This window comes from Odocoileus virginianus, chromosome 15, assembly GCF_023699985.2.
Source record: "Odocoileus virginianus isolate 20LAN1187 ecotype Illinois chromosome 15, Ovbor_1.2, whole genome shotgun sequence".
In the NCBI taxonomy this organism is placed as follows: Eukaryota; Metazoa; Chordata; class Mammalia; order Artiodactyla; family Cervidae; genus Odocoileus; species Odocoileus virginianus.
Genome location: NC_069688.1, coordinates 51378041 through 51394568, shown reverse-complemented (window position 1 = coordinate 51394568; position 16528 = coordinate 51378041). Strand labels below are relative to the sequence as shown.

General features: G+C 52.5%; 1 protein-coding gene across 2 annotated transcripts in view; it reads left to right on the top strand.

Annotated features, from left to right (window-relative positions):
• Window positions 1-3592, top strand: part of POP1 (POP1 homolog, ribonuclease P/MRP subunit) — a 51133-nt gene extending 47541 nt beyond the window's left edge. Inside the window, exons 16-17 of one of the 2 annotated variants that reach the window (XM_020911182.2) lie at window positions 1153-1259; window positions 3415-3592. In XM_020911182.2, the coding sequence (XP_020766841.2) occupies window positions 1153-1259; window positions 3415-3425 (118 nt within the window). In that variant the 3' untranslated portion in view covers window positions 3426-3592. The remainder of the gene's footprint in view (window positions 1-1152; window positions 1260-3414) is intronic. The other variant, XM_070477354.1, reaches the window with a different exon arrangement.
• Window positions 3593-16528: the final 12936 nt, after the last annotated feature.

Below are 16528 nucleotides of genomic sequence, written 5' to 3'. Positions count from 1 at the left end.
CCCCGTCCCGCACTCATTCGGACCATCAGGGTCGTGTCTGTTTTGTGGCAGGCACCGGGGCGGGGGGTGGGTCAGATGCAAGCGTGGATCAGACGTGTGTCAGATGAAGCCATTTGAGGTCAAAGAATTGCTCCTTTGGTGCCATGTGAGGAGTGTTCAGAGTTTTGGCCCTAGGTCTGGCACAAGAATTAAGCCTTTCTCTTCCTGATGTTTTCCTAGAAGGGATGGCCCTGGAGTCCCAATAGATTTATTTCACTCGCTTTCCTCTCTTTCGTTTTGTCCGCTGTTATTTACGATTCGAGCACCACCCAGACCATTCATCTTGCCATTGATAGGCATGTACGAAAGGCCCGTGATTACATCTCCCAGTTGGCCTGCTCGTATTTGAACATCAGCCAAAGGCAAAGCAATAAAAAAAGAGAAAACACGGCCATCCCTTCACCCACAAAGGAGTGGATACCAGCATAGCATTGTCTTCTCATCCCAGAGGACGGGGGTCTCCAAGTGCTGGCCTCTCCTCCCGCTCGGCCCAGTGTGGGTCTTCGAAGCCTCAGTATGTTTAATTCTTTTCCTCTTGCCTCCAAGTCGCTGGGCCCAGCTCCCCCCACACGCCTCCCTCGCAGCCTCCTGCTCTCCTGGCTGCTTGGGTGGGCCTCCTCGGGCCCAGCGCTGCGGGCCCAGTGAGGATTAATGTTAGTCTCCTGTTCACGAGAGTGACTTGAGTTATTCTTTCCATCTGTCATCCCCCCCCCTAGGGCCAGAGTGTTGTGTCCTTTCTTCCTTTCACCCGAGGTCTCTGAGGGCCATTGGTGATGACCACCCCCCCCACCCCATCCTGGACACGGGCAAGGCTGGCGGCCTCGGGACAGGCTGGGGGCTGAGAGGCTCTGAGGGGCGTCTTGGCCGACCCCCCTGGCTCATCTTGCCAAGGAGGGGAATTTGCAACATGACCCAGTCACAGCTGCTGGGTAACGGCTGAGACCAGAGCCCAGGTCTCCTGGCGTGGCCAGGTACTTCTCAGGACTGACTTTGAAACGAAAACTTCTTCTGGCCAGACTGTAGCATCCAGAAGGAGCTGGAGCAGGGCCACCCTGCACTCCAGTTCTGTGTATCTGCTTCCTCCTCTCCTGAGATCTCCTGACTTGTCTTCAGCAGCTCTGCCCTACTCATCTCTACTTTTGAGGAGCTGCCTGGAATGCTGCTGGGAGAACAAGAAGGCTTGGGTTCAAGTCCTGACATCCCTCCCAGAAAGGGCCCAGGTAGGTCCTTTGGGGCCAGCGGTCCCCAACCTTTTTTTGGCACCAGGGACCGGTTCCGTGGAAGACGATTTTTCCACCCACTGGAGGAGGGTAGGGAGTGGTTTTCAGGATGAGTCATGCGTATTGCACTTATTGTGCACTTTATTTCTATTATTATTAGATCAGCTCCCCTGCAGATCATCAGGGGACTTAGATCCAGGGGACTGGGGACCCCCAGCCTAAGCGATCGGACCCTCAGTGCTCCTGTCAACAAAATGGAAAGAATACAAACGTCCACCTCACCGCCTTGAAGCGAGACTCAGGTGGAGCAACAGAAACACGGTGCTTTGTGTTTATGTTTGTCAAGCCCTTGCCACGTGCCCGTCGTGGAGCCTGAGCTCACCTTATGGTCTTTAGTCCTTGAAGCCAGCCGTCCTGTGAGCTGTATAATCTGCATTTGATAGAGAGGTAGGCTGAGGCTCGGTGAGGTGAGGCAGGGCCCAGAATCACACAGCCAGTTGGGATTAAACCCACTTCTGTCGGCATCCTTAACGGGGCGGTCACAGCCACCTCTTAGTGAACAGGGGCTTAAGGTATCAAGGGTCAAAATAACCCAGGTCGACACTGTCTGTCCGTTCTCAGAGCCTTCATAGGGGGAAGGAGGTGGGGCTGAGGATGACCAACTCAGGAACCCTATTTCCCTCAAAACTGGGGCGGGAGAGGGGGTAGTGTGAGATGAAGATGACCCTACCGACAAGAGAGAGGGGGGCGCCTGTGGTCCGAGACGATGCAGTTCCCAGGTCTGGCCGCAGGGTGGCGCCATGGACCGACACAGACTCCCCCAGGTCCTCGGGAGAGGAACCTTAGCTCAGTCCTGACACCACCTCTTGAGAGTCCCTTGGACTGCAAGGAGATCCAACCAGTCCATCCTAAAGGAAATCAGTCCTGAATATTCATTGGAAGGACTGATGCTGAAGCCGAAACTCCAGTACTTTGGCCACCTGATGCAAAGAACTGACTCATTGGGAAAGATCCTGATGCTGGGAAAGATTGAAGGCGGGAGGAGAAGGGGACGACAAAGGATGAGATGGTTGGATGGCATCACTGACTTGATGGATGTGGGTTTAAGTAAACTCCGGGAGTTGGTGATGGACAGGGAGGCCTGGTGTTCTGCAGTCCATGGGGTCACAAAGAGTCGGACACGACTGAGCGACTGAACTGAACTGAGCTGACACCACCGGTACCACCCTGCATGGAGATTCAGGAAAGCGGACCCTGGAGGGGCATTCCGTTTTGCTCTTCAGCTCTGTGATTCCTTTGAATTCAATAGGGCTTTGAGGAGCTCTGGCTGAAGACCAGGCCCTGGGCTTTGGGGACCCAGCAGCATGTGTGACCAGGCCTGTCCCCATCCCCTGGGAGCTCACAGTCTAGTTGTGGAGGCAGACAAGGATGCCACTGATCCCTTCAAAATGAACACAAAGAAAATGGGACCATTTTCACGGCCTTAAATTTTTCTTACCAGGAAGGAATGAGAACTTCACGTGTCCTAGAACCCCCCACCAACCCTGCCTGCTCAACTGGGAGTGACCCATCCCCATTGGAAATGGAGTCTGGGCATCCTGGGGCTTAGATGACTGTTCTAGAGGCCCGTCAAGGGCCCTCCTGTCTAAGCGCATCCTGATCAGTCCCCCTCTCACCTGGGGCGGGCCTCTGCCTCCTCTCTCCTGGCAAGCTCTGGTTCTTCCTCAAATCTCTACCCATCTATCCTTTTGGTCATTTTTCCTGAATCCTCCAGAATTAAGCACTGTTTCCTGGGAATTGCATACCCTCCAATAATTGGACATTTGTAGACAGAGGGGCCTGGCAGACTGCAATCCATGGGGTCACACAGAGTTGGACAAGGCTGAAGTGACTGAGCAGGCATGAGTGTAGTCGTCTGTCTGTTCACAGGTCTGCACTGCTGGACTAACATGTCCCTGAGAGCTGGGTCCCTGGGCTTGCATCCCTCGCACCCAGCGCAGTGCCAGGCAGGTAGAATGTGCTCCTCAGGCACTTGCTGAATTTAATTGAGTTATCTGAGAGAGAATTCAGGCAGGAGTTTTTTTTTTTTTAACAGTGACTACCTGTTCAGGCCTAATAACACCCTGTGAACTTGCTTTTTTCTGCATTATTTTAGAAACGAGGTGATTCTACTTGCTGTAACAAGTCAGCCCTGAAATCTCAAGGCCTAACACACCAGAAGTGTCACATCACAGCTACAGCCTTCTTCAACCTCAAAGCTACTTTGTCTAGAATATATCTCCCCAAGACTGCTGCTCTGGCTGCTTGTAACAAAATATCACAGACTGAGGGGCTTTTACCATAAACATTTATATTTTCAGTTCTGGAGGATGGGAAGCCTGGGATCAAGGAGCCAGGAGATTTGGTTCCTGGTGAGGACTCTTTCTGACTTGCAGACAGCCACCTTCTTGCTTGTATCTTCCTATGGGAGAAAGAGATATTAAATGAGAATGCTTTGGTCTCTCTTCCTCTTCTTAGAATAACACTGACCCCATCATGGGGGCTCTGTTCTCATGACCTCATCTAACCTTAATCACCTCCCAAAGTCCCCACCTCCAAATACCATTGCACTGGAGATTAGGGCTTCAACTAGGAGTTTGAGGGGGAATATAAACATTTGATTAGTAATAGCTTCCACTACATGGACACATGGGCTGCCCTGGCCCAGAAGTCACTCCTCTTCACAATTCATTGGTCCCAACTAGCATCTGGCCCCAAAATAAGGCAAGGGGAGTTGAGAAATGTGAGGAGCACATGTGTATCTGGTGAGGCTATCAGACTGCTACAAAACCACGTTGTGTAGGTGGGTATGTGCTCACAGGTCTGACTACACACGTACTCACATACAGATGCGCGTACAGGAGTGTACACACTTCTGAATCGCGCTGTGACTCAAGTCCTGGCAGAGCACCTCTGCAGACACAGAGCCTGCAGAACACCGTGCGTCCCCAACGAAGGGACTTGTGTCAAAGAATCTGCAAGTTGGAAAACCAAAAGGGCTGCATTTCTTAGAGAAGCCATCTTTCTCACTACTATTTGCAGGCTCAGTTGCTTCCACTCTTTGCCACCCTTCTCTGTCCATGGGATTCTCCCGGCAAGAATCCCGGAGTGGGTTGCCATGCCCTTCTCCAAGGGATCTTCCTGATCTAGGGATGGGAACTGCATCACCATTATTTAGCAAAGTGTTACACTTACAATGGAAAAGCAAAAGAATTTGGGGAGAAAATCTGCAGATGAAAGCAAGGAGGACACAGAGAGATGAGGCTGGTCTCTGTGCTTTGAGGATAACAGAGCTCTGGAGACAAGCCTTCCTGGGTGGTTTAAGGAGGAAGCAGAAGGACATCACCTTTGCAAGATTTAGCTTGAGCATTAGAGACGGTGGTCTTATTTCTGATAATTGTTTCATGTATATATAGAAACAGGAGAGGCAGGAAGACAGGGTGACTACACCGCCCCCTCCCCATGGCTTTGTGCTGTGCCTGCCCTGCAGGTGTTGATGGTTGATGTCAAAATTAAGAGTGACTTGAGTAGATTACCCGATGACATTTTACATTATAGAGACTGGAGGTGACATGTCTTAGTGGGAATTAAGATTTTCCAGCCGATTATAACAATAAACATGCCTTAAAGGGGAAATAAAAAAAACCCAAGGTTTTAAGCCTACAATATTGATTTATCTCTCCTTTCCACTCTCCAGGGAGGCCTGGAGTGAGTGTCTGGGACACAGAGACCTTCCTTCGCCCCGGGTGTTTCTGGCCCTGCTTAGGCGATAATGAGATTCCCTGAGAGCTTTGGATTTCACTCCAACAGCTCAATCCAGTTTGATAAACATTCCTGGAGTGAATGCCAGGGGAGCCTGGCACGTCCCTGGACGCTCAGAACATGATGATCTCTAGAATTCTGCCTGCAGGGAGCTTGCAGTTTGGTAAGAGAAAGAACACATGTACTCCAGTGACTGATAGACAAAGAGGAAGGTGGAGACCCCGTGGGGGAGGTGGTGGTGGATGTGCAGGGGGGAACAGGGTAATTTGGGGAGTCTTCACACCAGCTCTTGGAATGAGGTTCCACTTAGCTCTGATGGGAAGATGCCAGACTCAGATTCACTCAGTACCACCCGAGCGGTCGACCCCTGATGGGAAGGGGGTGGGAGGGGAAAGGGTGGGGAGGGTTTGGAGTCACGGCCAAGGCTACTCTATGTGCCAGAGCCCTGACTTCCTTGGGCGGCCTGAAGTCCCCACGTCAGCACCAGTGGAAGAAGTTTCATCTTGCAATTGGGCTGTGACTGATGGGAGTGAGGAAAGGTAGAAGGTGACACAGCAGTTTGCAGGGATGGGCACAGCTCAGGGACAGGGGCTTGTCCCTGGGGGGTGTCCCGCAATACCCAGGCAACAGCGGCTGGGTAACTGCCTGAGCGAGAAGGAAACCGTGGTCCTCAGCATTGGCGGTGCTTCTCTTGGGTGTCCCGTTCTGCATCTCTCTGCCTTGTGCGGGGAATCACACCAAGTGCTCTCTGTATGGACCCTGGAGTCCAGGAACCTGGACTGATGGCCCAGCTCACCTCTCGGGCAAGTTTCTTGTCTTCTTTTATTTCAATCCCGTGGACGGAGGAGCCTGGGAGGCTACAGTCCATGGGGACGCAAAGAGTCGGACACGACTGAGCAACTTCATGTTATCTATAAAGTAGAGCAAGTAATGACAAATCCTGGCTGGCCTGTTCTGTATGTCAGGCAGGTCGTTTCCAAGCTGGGCTGTTAGCCATGAAGCTGGCCTTGCTCGCGCCACCCTGCTGGGCTGTAAGGAGGGTTGAGGGAGGAGATGAGGGTCAGGGAATTAGCAATTGGCTCACAGGGACTCCTCAGTGTACATTACTGCTGTAGACTGAAAGCTTTTTCCTGCTCCCAACTCTCTCATTCGTATGTTGAAGCCCTAACCCCCCAAATGTGATGGTATTTGGAGATGAGGCCCTTGGGCATTAATTAGGGTTAGATGAGGTCAGAAGGGTGGGGCCCCTATGCTGGGATTCATGCCCCTCTAAGGAGAGACACCAGAGAGCTTGCTTGACACTCTCTCTCCTTGCTCACACAAAGAGCACCAGCGAGATGATGCTACCTACACACCAAGAGAAGCCTTAGAATAAAACCTACCGCACTGACATCCTGATCTCAGACTTTCCCACCTCTAGAACTATGAGAAATAAGTATCTACTGTTTAAGTCACCCAATCAATGATATTTTGTGATGGCAGCCCAAGCCAACAAAGACAGTTACTTAACCTAATCCTTGAATCCCCATGAAAGTATCATTAGACCCACATTCCGGATGAAAAATTGAGGCAGAGGAAATTTAAAACATGACATGTGGGCAGCACAGCTACCCAGCTCCAATTCTAACTCAGGCTTGAAACCAGAGGCCCATTTACTTCAACTCAGGGAGATGACTTGATGTCACAAAAGGCAGTGTGCTCCTTGGCTTCCGAGAAAGCTCTCAATGACCTTCGCCCTCGGGTATCCACACCTGGGACAGCCCCTCTCCACACCAGATCAGGGCTGGCCTGTGTGAGGACTGGACCACAGTAGAAGCGACGGTGGGTGACTTTCAAGGCTATGTCAGAAGGCGTTGCAGATTCTGCTTCGGTCCTTGGATAGCTTGCTCTGGAGCAAGCCAGCCTCCATGCCAGGAGGACACTCCTGTGGTCCTATGGAGAGGCCCACACAGGCAGGAACAGAAGCCCTAGGCCAACAGCCCAGCACCAGTTTGCCACGTGTGTGAACTACTTTGGAAGTGGATCCTCCATTCCCAGCCAAGCCTGTAGGTAACTGCCACCTTAACGGGAACCCAACTGTAACTTCATGAGAGACTCTGAGACAGAACCATCCAGCCAAGCTGCTCCTAGATTCCTGATGCACAGAAATGATGAGAGATAATCGATGGATATTGGTATTTATTTTGTGTATTTATTTTTTTTTAATAATTAATTTTTGGCTGCCCTACGCTAGGTCTTTGTTGCTGCGCTCCGGCCTTCTCTAGTTGTGGCGGGTGGGGGCTACTCTTCGTTGTGGTGCTGGAGCTTCCTATTACAGTGGCTTCTCTGGTTGCAGAGCTCAGGCTGTAGCGTGCATGTGTTCAGTAGTTATGACGCATGGGCTTAGCTGCTCAGGAGCAGGTGGAATCTTCTCGGGACCAGGGATTGAATGTGTGTCCCACACATTGGCAGGCTGATTCTTGTCCACGGCGCCACCAGGGAAGTTCTCAGTTCAGTTTAGTTTAGTCGCTCAGTCGTGTCTGACTCTTTGTGACCCCATGGACTGCAGCACGCCAGGCCTCCCTGTCCATCACACTCCCAGCGTTTACTCACACTCATGTCCATTGGGTCAGTGATGCCATCCAACCATCTCATCCTCTGTTGTCTCCTTCTCCTCCTGCCCTCAATCTTTCCCAGCATCAGGGTCTTTTCCAATGAGTCAGTTCTTCGCATCAGGCGGCCAAAGTATTGGAGTTTCAGCTTCAACATCAGTCCTTGGTGTTTAAATGCCTAAGTTTTAGAGTACTTTGTTACACAGTGTTAACTAACCAATACAGACAGGACTGGGCTTCCCTTGTGGCTCAGCTGGTAAAGAATCTGCCTGCAATGCAGGAGACCTGGGTTCAATTCCTGGGTTGGGAAGATTCCCCTGGAGAAGGGAAAGGCAACCTACTCCAGTATTCTGGCCTGGAGAATTCCATGGACTGTATAGTCCATGGGGTTGCAAAGAGTCAGACACGACTGAGCGACTTTCACTTTCATAAACAGGACTCAAAGGGTAGAATTTCAGACGTGAAGACCCTTTCTAGAACTGAACTGCCTACTCCTGGAGCGAGGCTGTGGCCAGAAGGCCTGGAAGCATTTTAAAATCGCACGGCCGCCACACGTGTTCCACATTGTCGCCCTGCCGCCAGCCCTTCCCGTCACAACCTCGGTGCTGCTCTGTGGTCCCCCCGCCTGGGTGTCGCCAACATTCCTCAGCGGCTGCCCCAGCGCTCAGCACCCCCGGCACGTCGGCTCTGCTTGCTGTCAGCCTTCTACCCGGCCCCAGGCTGGTTTGGGTAAGGAACACGAGACAGCAGATGACTTTCTTCCTCAGTCCTTCAGTGTTTCCATCATGGGCCAGGACTGTTTTGGAATAAAGGGCTGAGATCAGTGGGATTTTCTGCTTGGAATCTGGAGGCCAGGCCTGCAAATGCTGACACATTTTTAAACATCTTAAGAGAAATGAGCTTGTGTTGCTCCTGGAAGGTGGCTCCTGGGTCCTGTTCTCCCCTGTAGGTCCTTCTTGTTTCTCAGCTCCTACCAGTGGACCTGGTGGACCTTCGATTTAATGTTTAATTTAATGTTTAATCTTGGAGTCACATAATAGGTGCTTGGTTGCTTTTGACATAGCCCGAGACACATTTGTCGGATCGTCACACACACACCGGGAGTGTTTGTGGTTTGCACATTATCCATAGATCCCGATGACAACTCTTGCCCGAGCAATTTTCAGGCTGGGCTGTTATCTTTGCAGCTCTGGTCTTGTTGCCATTGTTTTCTTCTTTGTTCCTTGGCCCTCATCTGAGATAAATCTCCAAGCTTTCCACCCCTCTCTGAGCTGGTTTATGACTCACCGAGTCCCATCACTGGGAACAAACAGCCTGTCCCCGCTCACCCGCCCCCGCCCTCCGTGACCCAGCGCTCTCTCCAGCGATCATGGACCTTTACTGGAGCGATGGGTCAGGGTTTGGTCCTGGGTTGGCGACATTATTAAAAACAGATTTAGTAATGTTCCAAGCAGCGAGTCCCCTTGTCCAGTAATGGTTCATCATGGTCATAAAGCTAAACGGGACGATTAGGGGTCAACTAATCTCTGCTTTTAAAAGGCATGACCACACCTACGTCATTCCAGAGAGAAGGCATTATCTTTTATTTGTTGTTAGTTTTTAAAGACCTCCAGAGAGAGCTCAGCCTCCTTCGGAAACCACTCGGGTGATCCAATGTTCCCTAAGCCGCATTGAGCTGAGTGTGTGTGTGTGATGTGCCCGCGCCAGGGTTTTGGCGACCGTTGGGTCCCCAGCACTCCCCCTCTGCCCCCTTCTGCAGGCGCAGGGTCTGAGACGAGGTGGCTGTGGAGTGCAGAGAAGAGAGAAGGTGGGAGCAGCTGGCTGTGTGAAAAGTCTGCAGGGTTTGGTGCCTGGATTCCACTCCACCTACCTCTGATTTGCTCTGTGACCTAAGTAAAGTGAGGCTGGTTAGAATCCCTGAGCTTCAGTCCCGCCATCCGTGATGGGAGAGGAATCGCAGGTCCTTTGCAAAGCTGTGAGGCTTGGAAGTAACATACATCAAGTGCCTCATCCATAGTAGCTGCTCCATAAATGCCTGCTCGTATCGGGGATAGAGACAAACGATGCCTGGGCAAGGAGGTGGGGACATCTGGAATGTGTGGTCTGCGTGGGCACACTTCAGGCAGGGGTGAATCCTCCCTGGAGTCTCCACCGCTCACAGCACGGGGCTTCCCCCCACCCCCCGGGGGAAATCCCGAGGCCACCTGCTGAGCAGGGTGGGGTGCTGGCATCCTGGGTGCCTCCAGCTGACCGGCCACGGCAGCCAAGCCCCGGGTTGTGGAGGGCACGGGCACACATCTGTGGGGTCTCGGGGGGCGGTGATACACGTTGCCTGACTTGATAAGAAGCAACCTGTCCCTGGGCTGTTGGTTTCCATGGCAGCGCAGGGACGAGCAGCCAAGCAACCAGGCAGTTATGCTTGGGGGAAAAAAAAATGTAGCATGATTTGGGAACCTAGTGACTGTCATAGCTGTGTGTGTACAAAATACAGAGATTCGTTTATGAAACAAATATTTATTCAGAATCTACCACGTACCAGGCACACAGGGTGTATCGGTGAGCATAAGAGAGATCCTGTTCCCGAGGCGCTCACGACGTGGCAGATGGGGGTGGAGAGGCAGGCAATGAAGACTAAGTGTGATGAACACATCCACTATACAGTGTTTTAGGAGGCGAGCTATGGTGTGAAGAGAAAGAGGTAATGGGAACTATGAGTGCTGGATGGAGGTGGGGTGGGTTACGTGAAATCATGTGGTCAGAGGAGGCCTCCTTGTGGAGGGAACATGTGAGCAAGACTTAGAGAAGCTTCTGGAACTAGCCTGGCAGAGAGAGAACAGCATGTGCAGAGGTGTGTTCGAGGAGCAGGGAGGAGGCCGTGAGGCTGGGGAGATGAGAGAAGAAGGCAGGAGGGGCCTTTGGGACGTCAGACCACATCCGGCCATCTGACTTGGGCTCTCCCGTGGGCTACCCGGGTAGCTCAGTGGTAAAGAATCCACCTGCAATGTAGGAGATGAGGGTTCGAGCCCTGGATGGGGAAGATCTCCTGGAGGAAGAAATGGCAAGCCACTCCAGTACTCTTGCCTGGGAAATCCCATGGACAGAGGAGCCTGGTGGGCTGCGGTCCATGGGGTCATACCATTCACACACAACTTAGTGACTAAACCAACACCATCGCGTGACCGGTTACAAGTCTGCGGCGCTCATCCAGTGGGAGATGATGGTGGTGGCATTGGAGACGAGTCCAGGGCAAGTCGCGTTCCACAAAAAGCTGACATTGAATACCAGAAGTCAGATGAGCACAAAGATGACCGTGACTCAAAGCGGAACAACCCAAGTCGCGCATGTACAAAAATTAAAAAAAATAATAAAATAAAGTGTAGAAGGGAGGGAAGGAACACATCGGGCTGATGAAATAATGGAAGTCTTCATGTGTTCAGGATGGGCCTTGGAGGATGGATAGATTCCAACTGGGAGTAGGGCTGGGAGGGCGATGAGGGCAGGTGTGGCATCTGAGCAAAGCATGAAGGTGGGAAAGGTAGGGACAGAATCAGGCCTTTTCCATCTATCCTTCCTCTCGGGCCTCCCCCAGCCCACACTGTGCACCAAGCAGGCGGGGCAGCAGAAAAAGTGAAGACAGCTGGTCCGGGTTGACTAGGGGGGAATCTGGTGGCGGGCGGGGGTGGGTACTTCAGGTGGGAAGTTGGGGAGGACGTGGAACAAAGTCTGCGGCTGGGGGGCCTAGGGAGATGGGGAAGGTGGGATGCTGGCTGTCGGCCAAGGTTGGAGTTGGAGGCCACCCCGAGGCCCAGCCAGGGGTAGGGGGCACAGGGATACCACTAAAACGGGTAGTTGGCAGAAAACAGGAGAGGAGAGAGGCAAAGGCTTTGCCTTTGAATACACTGAGAGCAGACATCAGGAGGCCGTGGTCAGGCAGGAATCGAAACGCCCGTTAGGGAGTTGTGCCCACACTTGGCTCTCGGTTGATTTGCACTAATCTGTTGGGGGCTCCCAGGATCAGTTGGGGAGAGCCTGCAGGGTCAGGATGGGAAAAACACAGGATGCAAATGAAACCAAATGGCCCAGGTCAGGCCTCCGGCAAATGCTGGGTAGCGTCGCTGGCACCTTCACAACTGGATGTTGGATGCCACCCCTGCTGGTGGCAAAAAAAGACATTTTTAATGGGCCCTTGCTTTAGACCCAATGTTCTGGAGGAAGTGTCAACTGCCAGAGGTGGGGGACAGGGGGGTCTTGCCTTTCAGCTTCCATGGTGGAAGTGTGGGAGGGGTCTTCTCCCCAGCACGGTTCTCTCCATGGCTGATTCCCCAGTCACAGGGCACAGGGCATGTGCTGAGAGCTGAAGGAGACGCAAGTCCCTGTGTTGGTTTGCCAGGGCAGCTGGCAAAGGACCAGCGGACCGGGGGCATACAACCAGAAATGTATCATCTCATAGTCCTGGAGTCTAGAAGTCTGAGGTCAAGGCGTGGGGAGAGTCAACTGCTTCTGAGGGCCCCGAGGAAGGCTCTGGTCTTCGCATCTCTCCCAGCTCCTGGTGGCTTGAGGCTTTCACTCCTAAGCTTGTAGATGGCTGTCTTCTCCCATCTCTGTCTTCACAGTCTTCCTCTGTGTGTCTTCCCTCTTTGTGTCTAAATTTCCTGTTTTTATAAGGACACCGGTAATATCAGATCAGTGAAAGAAAAGTGAAAGTTTAGTCGCTCAGTCATGTCCGACTCTTTGCAACCCCGTGGACTGTAGCCCACCAGGCTACTCAGTCCATGGGATTCTCCAGGCAAGAGTACTGGAGTGGGTTGCCATTTCCTTCTCCAGGGGATCTTCCCCACGTAGGGATCAAACCTGGGTCTCCTACATTGTAGGCAGGCACTTTACCATCTGAGCCACCAGGGCAGTCTATATCAGATTAGGGCCCACGCTAACGACCTCATTTTTAACTTGACTGCCTCTGTCAAGACCCTATTTCTGGGACTTCCCTGGTGGTCCAGGGGTTAAGACTCTGTGCTTCCAATGCAGGGGACCTGGTTTCGATCCCTGGTCAGGGAACTAGATCTCTCATGCCACATCTAAGACCCAGCGCGGCCAAATAAATTAAAAAATAAACCCTATTTCTAAATACAGTCCCATTCTGAGGTAGTGGGGTGTAGGACTTGAGTGTATTTTCCAGGGGCAGCTACTGTTAGTCACTCAGTCCTATCCGACTCTTTGCCACCCCATGGACTGTAGCCCGCCAGGCTCCTCTGTCCATGGGGATTCTTCAGGCAAGAATACTGGAGTGGGTTGCCATGCCCTCCTACAGGGGATCTTCCCAGCCCAGGGATCGAACTCAGGTCTCCTGCATTACAAGTAGATTCTTTTCCATTTGAGCCACCAGGGAATCCCTGGAGGGGTGGAAGGGGGACACAATTCAGCCCACGACAATAGCATGTTGGTTTAGCTTTTTGTAACTTTAATTCACTTCTCCAGAAGAGGATGATTTTCATCCTGATGGTTTTAGGAAGATAAATGTGTAATTGTCAATTTTTAAATTATGGAAATGAAATAAATCTGCTCTGCTGTTTCAATCATTCATGAAAGTCAGTTAACAAGCTCGGGTTTGCCTGCGGCAATTTCTGTTGATAGGTAGGAGCGCCAAGGCGCTGCTTGTGGAGCGTCTCTGGCCTTGGGATAAATATTTTCCTATGATTTGTATTGTGGTGGTGCAGAAATGAAGGAAGTGGAGCTGTTCTCATTGCTTTTGGACCGAGAAAACACATTCAGCATGTGGGCTGTGTCTAGAGGCCAAACACCAGTCTGCAGCAGAGACCCATCACCCTGGCCCACCCGAGGCAGCCTCCTCGCCAGTCAGACCTTCTCCCCACACGCACTTGACGTCCCTGTGGTTTCCAGAAAGGACTCAAGTCACACATGTGTTAGACCCGACGTCTGAGCAATTCTGCTCAGTCCGTCTGGAAGAGCTTCTCCCGTCTGGTCACCTGAGGCTTTGCAGTTCTCGCCACTCTCTCACAGGAGCATTTTCCTGAAGGAAGATGTGAGGCCTTGGTGGTGGCAGGCCCCAAGTCCCCTCTTTCTGCCATCCTTTTAGTGTCCCTGCTGGTTAAGACGGTAAAGAATCCACCTGCAATTCAGGAGACTCGGGTTCGATCCCTGGAGAAGGGAAGACCCCCTGGAGAAGGGAATGGAGACCCACTCTTGCCAGGAGAATCCCATGAACAGAGGAGCCTGATGGGCTACAGCCCGTGGGGTGGCCAAGACTCGGACACAATTGAGCGACTAACACTTTCACTTTCTCTGCCGTCCGTTTGTGTCACCTGCTTCTTCTTCCACCTCTTCCCTCTAGGCCCAGCAGGCCAGGGAACACAAGCTCTGCTCTATAAACAGAAAAATGGGGTGTCAGAGCCAGGCAAGCACCCAACAGCTTGTAGTTCAGTCGCTCAGTCTTGTCCGATTCTTCGCGACCCCATGGACTGCAGCATGCCAGGCTCCCCTGTCCTTCACCAGCTCCCAGAGTTTGCTCAAACGCATGTCCATTGAGTCGGTGATGCCATCCCACCATCGCATCCCAGCAAACGGCATGCCTCTAAGCAGGGAGAGAAAAGGGAGGTTTGGGAGTTAAGCCAGCAGACCCCCTCCGCCCCCCCAGATGAGCCCGCCTGCCACCAGAGGAAGGCGAATAGAAACACGGGAGGAAAGTTCTTCCAGTGCTTTCCGGAGGGGCTGCTGGGCCCACCGGTCCTAGCGGGCCTCCTGGCCCGGGGCCCAGAGCAGCGGTGCTGAGTAAACAGGAAATGCCACGAATCCGTTTTGATTTGGGGCAGTCTTTACTTTGCCTCCTCTCGGTGGAAAATGAGTCTGCATTCCACAGACTCCTGAGTAAACAGCAAATAGACGCGGAGGCAGCGCCAAGGCTGTGGTTCCTCCAGGTGGTTTTGGAGCCGGTTCTCCTGTGTGGGGAGACCTTGGCCGGCCAGGCGGGCAGGAAGCAGGTGGCTTGCTTTAGAGGAGGCTGAGGGGGGCAGACTTTGGTGCCCTGCAGCCGCCTGCTTCCCGTCAGCCAGCTGCTGATGGGGTTCAGCTCTGCTCCTGGTCCCACACCAGTCAGCTACGCGGGGGGCAAGGTCGGGGATGCTGTGGGGAAGGGATGGCCGTGGCCGCCTGGTCTGTAAGGACACCCAAGGCTTCTTGGAGGCCGTGAACTTGGCCTAGGGATGCGGCCAGAGGCTGGGCTGGAGTGGGCTGGGGTGTGTGTGATGCGTGGCGGGTTTTGCCCTAAGGCCCACCTGCTCAGATCTGCACGTCCTGGTGACAGAGGCAAGGAATGGGAGAGTTACAGGGCTCTCTGGCGGTTGAGCGCCGCGGTTTTTTTCCTGTCTGTGTGACCTCTCTCTACACTGAGAAGCCTCCACCTATGTCTCCTGCCCCCCTCAGCACCCCTTGTCTTCCGCCCCTCTCTCAGTAGATGCCTTGGCCATCCTTCGGTCACCATTGTTCAGGATTACTACACATTTAAAAAAAGAACAAGTTTTTTCTCCTCCTTATGATGGCGGGGACTCTTAAGAGTTCCTTGGACTGCAAGGAGAGCCAACCAGTCCATCCTAAAGGAGATCAGTCCTGAATATTCATTGGAAGGACTGATGCTGAAGCTGAAACTCCAATACTTTGGCCACCTGATGCCAAGAACTGACTCATTGGAAAAGACCCTGATGCTGGGAAAGATTGAGGGCAGGAGGAGAAGGTGATGACAGAGGATGAGATGGTTGGATGGCATCACTGACTCAATGGACAAGAGTTCGGGTAAGCTCTGGGAGTTGGTGATGGACAGGGAGGCCTGGCGTGCTGCAGTCCACGGGGTCGCAAAGAGTCGGACACGACTGAGTGACTGAACTGAACTGCAGATGCCATCAAGCCTGGTCGTTTTCTTGGGCCCACCTTCTTCCGCCTCCTGTCTGAAGACTGTACCCTGCTTGTTATGGACTCTTGGTGAACAGGTCTGCATTATCATTTGAATACTTGAAAGCATGTCCTCTTGCTTTTAATGAAGTGTTTCTCCAATGGGCTCACCTTTTCCTATTCTGTGCTGCAGCCGCATCCAGTGCATGTCCAGAAGGAAACCCAACGAGCTCTGGGGAAGTCAGGCTCTGGGAGCGGCGGCACATGTGTTCCCTGCAGCCAGCTGTGAAGGGCTTGGCCGGCGTTGTAAGGGTGCCCATGAGCACAGATGGTGAGCCTAACACACCCGGGCCTTCCTGACACAGGTCTGGGCCTTGGCTCTTTCCTGACCAGCCCCTCAGCCTCTGAGTCTTTGCTTCTCTTGTCAGACCTGCTTGACTGCCCTTCCTCTGCTAACAGATTTGGCTCTTAGCTCTTTTACTCTCACGATTCCTTCTCTGCTATAATTTTAAATTGCTAACAAGCATGGCTTGCTCATGGCCCTTAGCTGTCTTTCTACCTTCATACCTTTGGAGGAAGTCTTCCTTTTTTTTTAATGTATTTATTTTTCATCAAAGGATAATTGCTTTACGGTATTGTGTTGGTTTCTGCCACACTCTAGGAAGCCTTCCAGCTTCAGCTCCCACTCCTGACTCCTCGGTTCTCTCTAGGACTTCCAGTTCAGCTTCTGCAGTGCCTGGCTCTGGCTGGCCCAGTTCACCCTCCTCTGGGTACAGCTTTCTTTGCCCCCAGGCCCTCCCAGTGGTCACTGTCCAGCCTACAGCCCTGCTTCCCTTGGTTATTTCTCATAAGACCTGAGAGTGAGTGAGTGAGTCAGTGAAAGTCACTCAGTCGTGTCCGACTCTTTGTGACCCCACGGACTATACATTTCATGGCATTCTCCAGGCCAGAATACTGGAGCGGGCAGCCTTTCCCTTC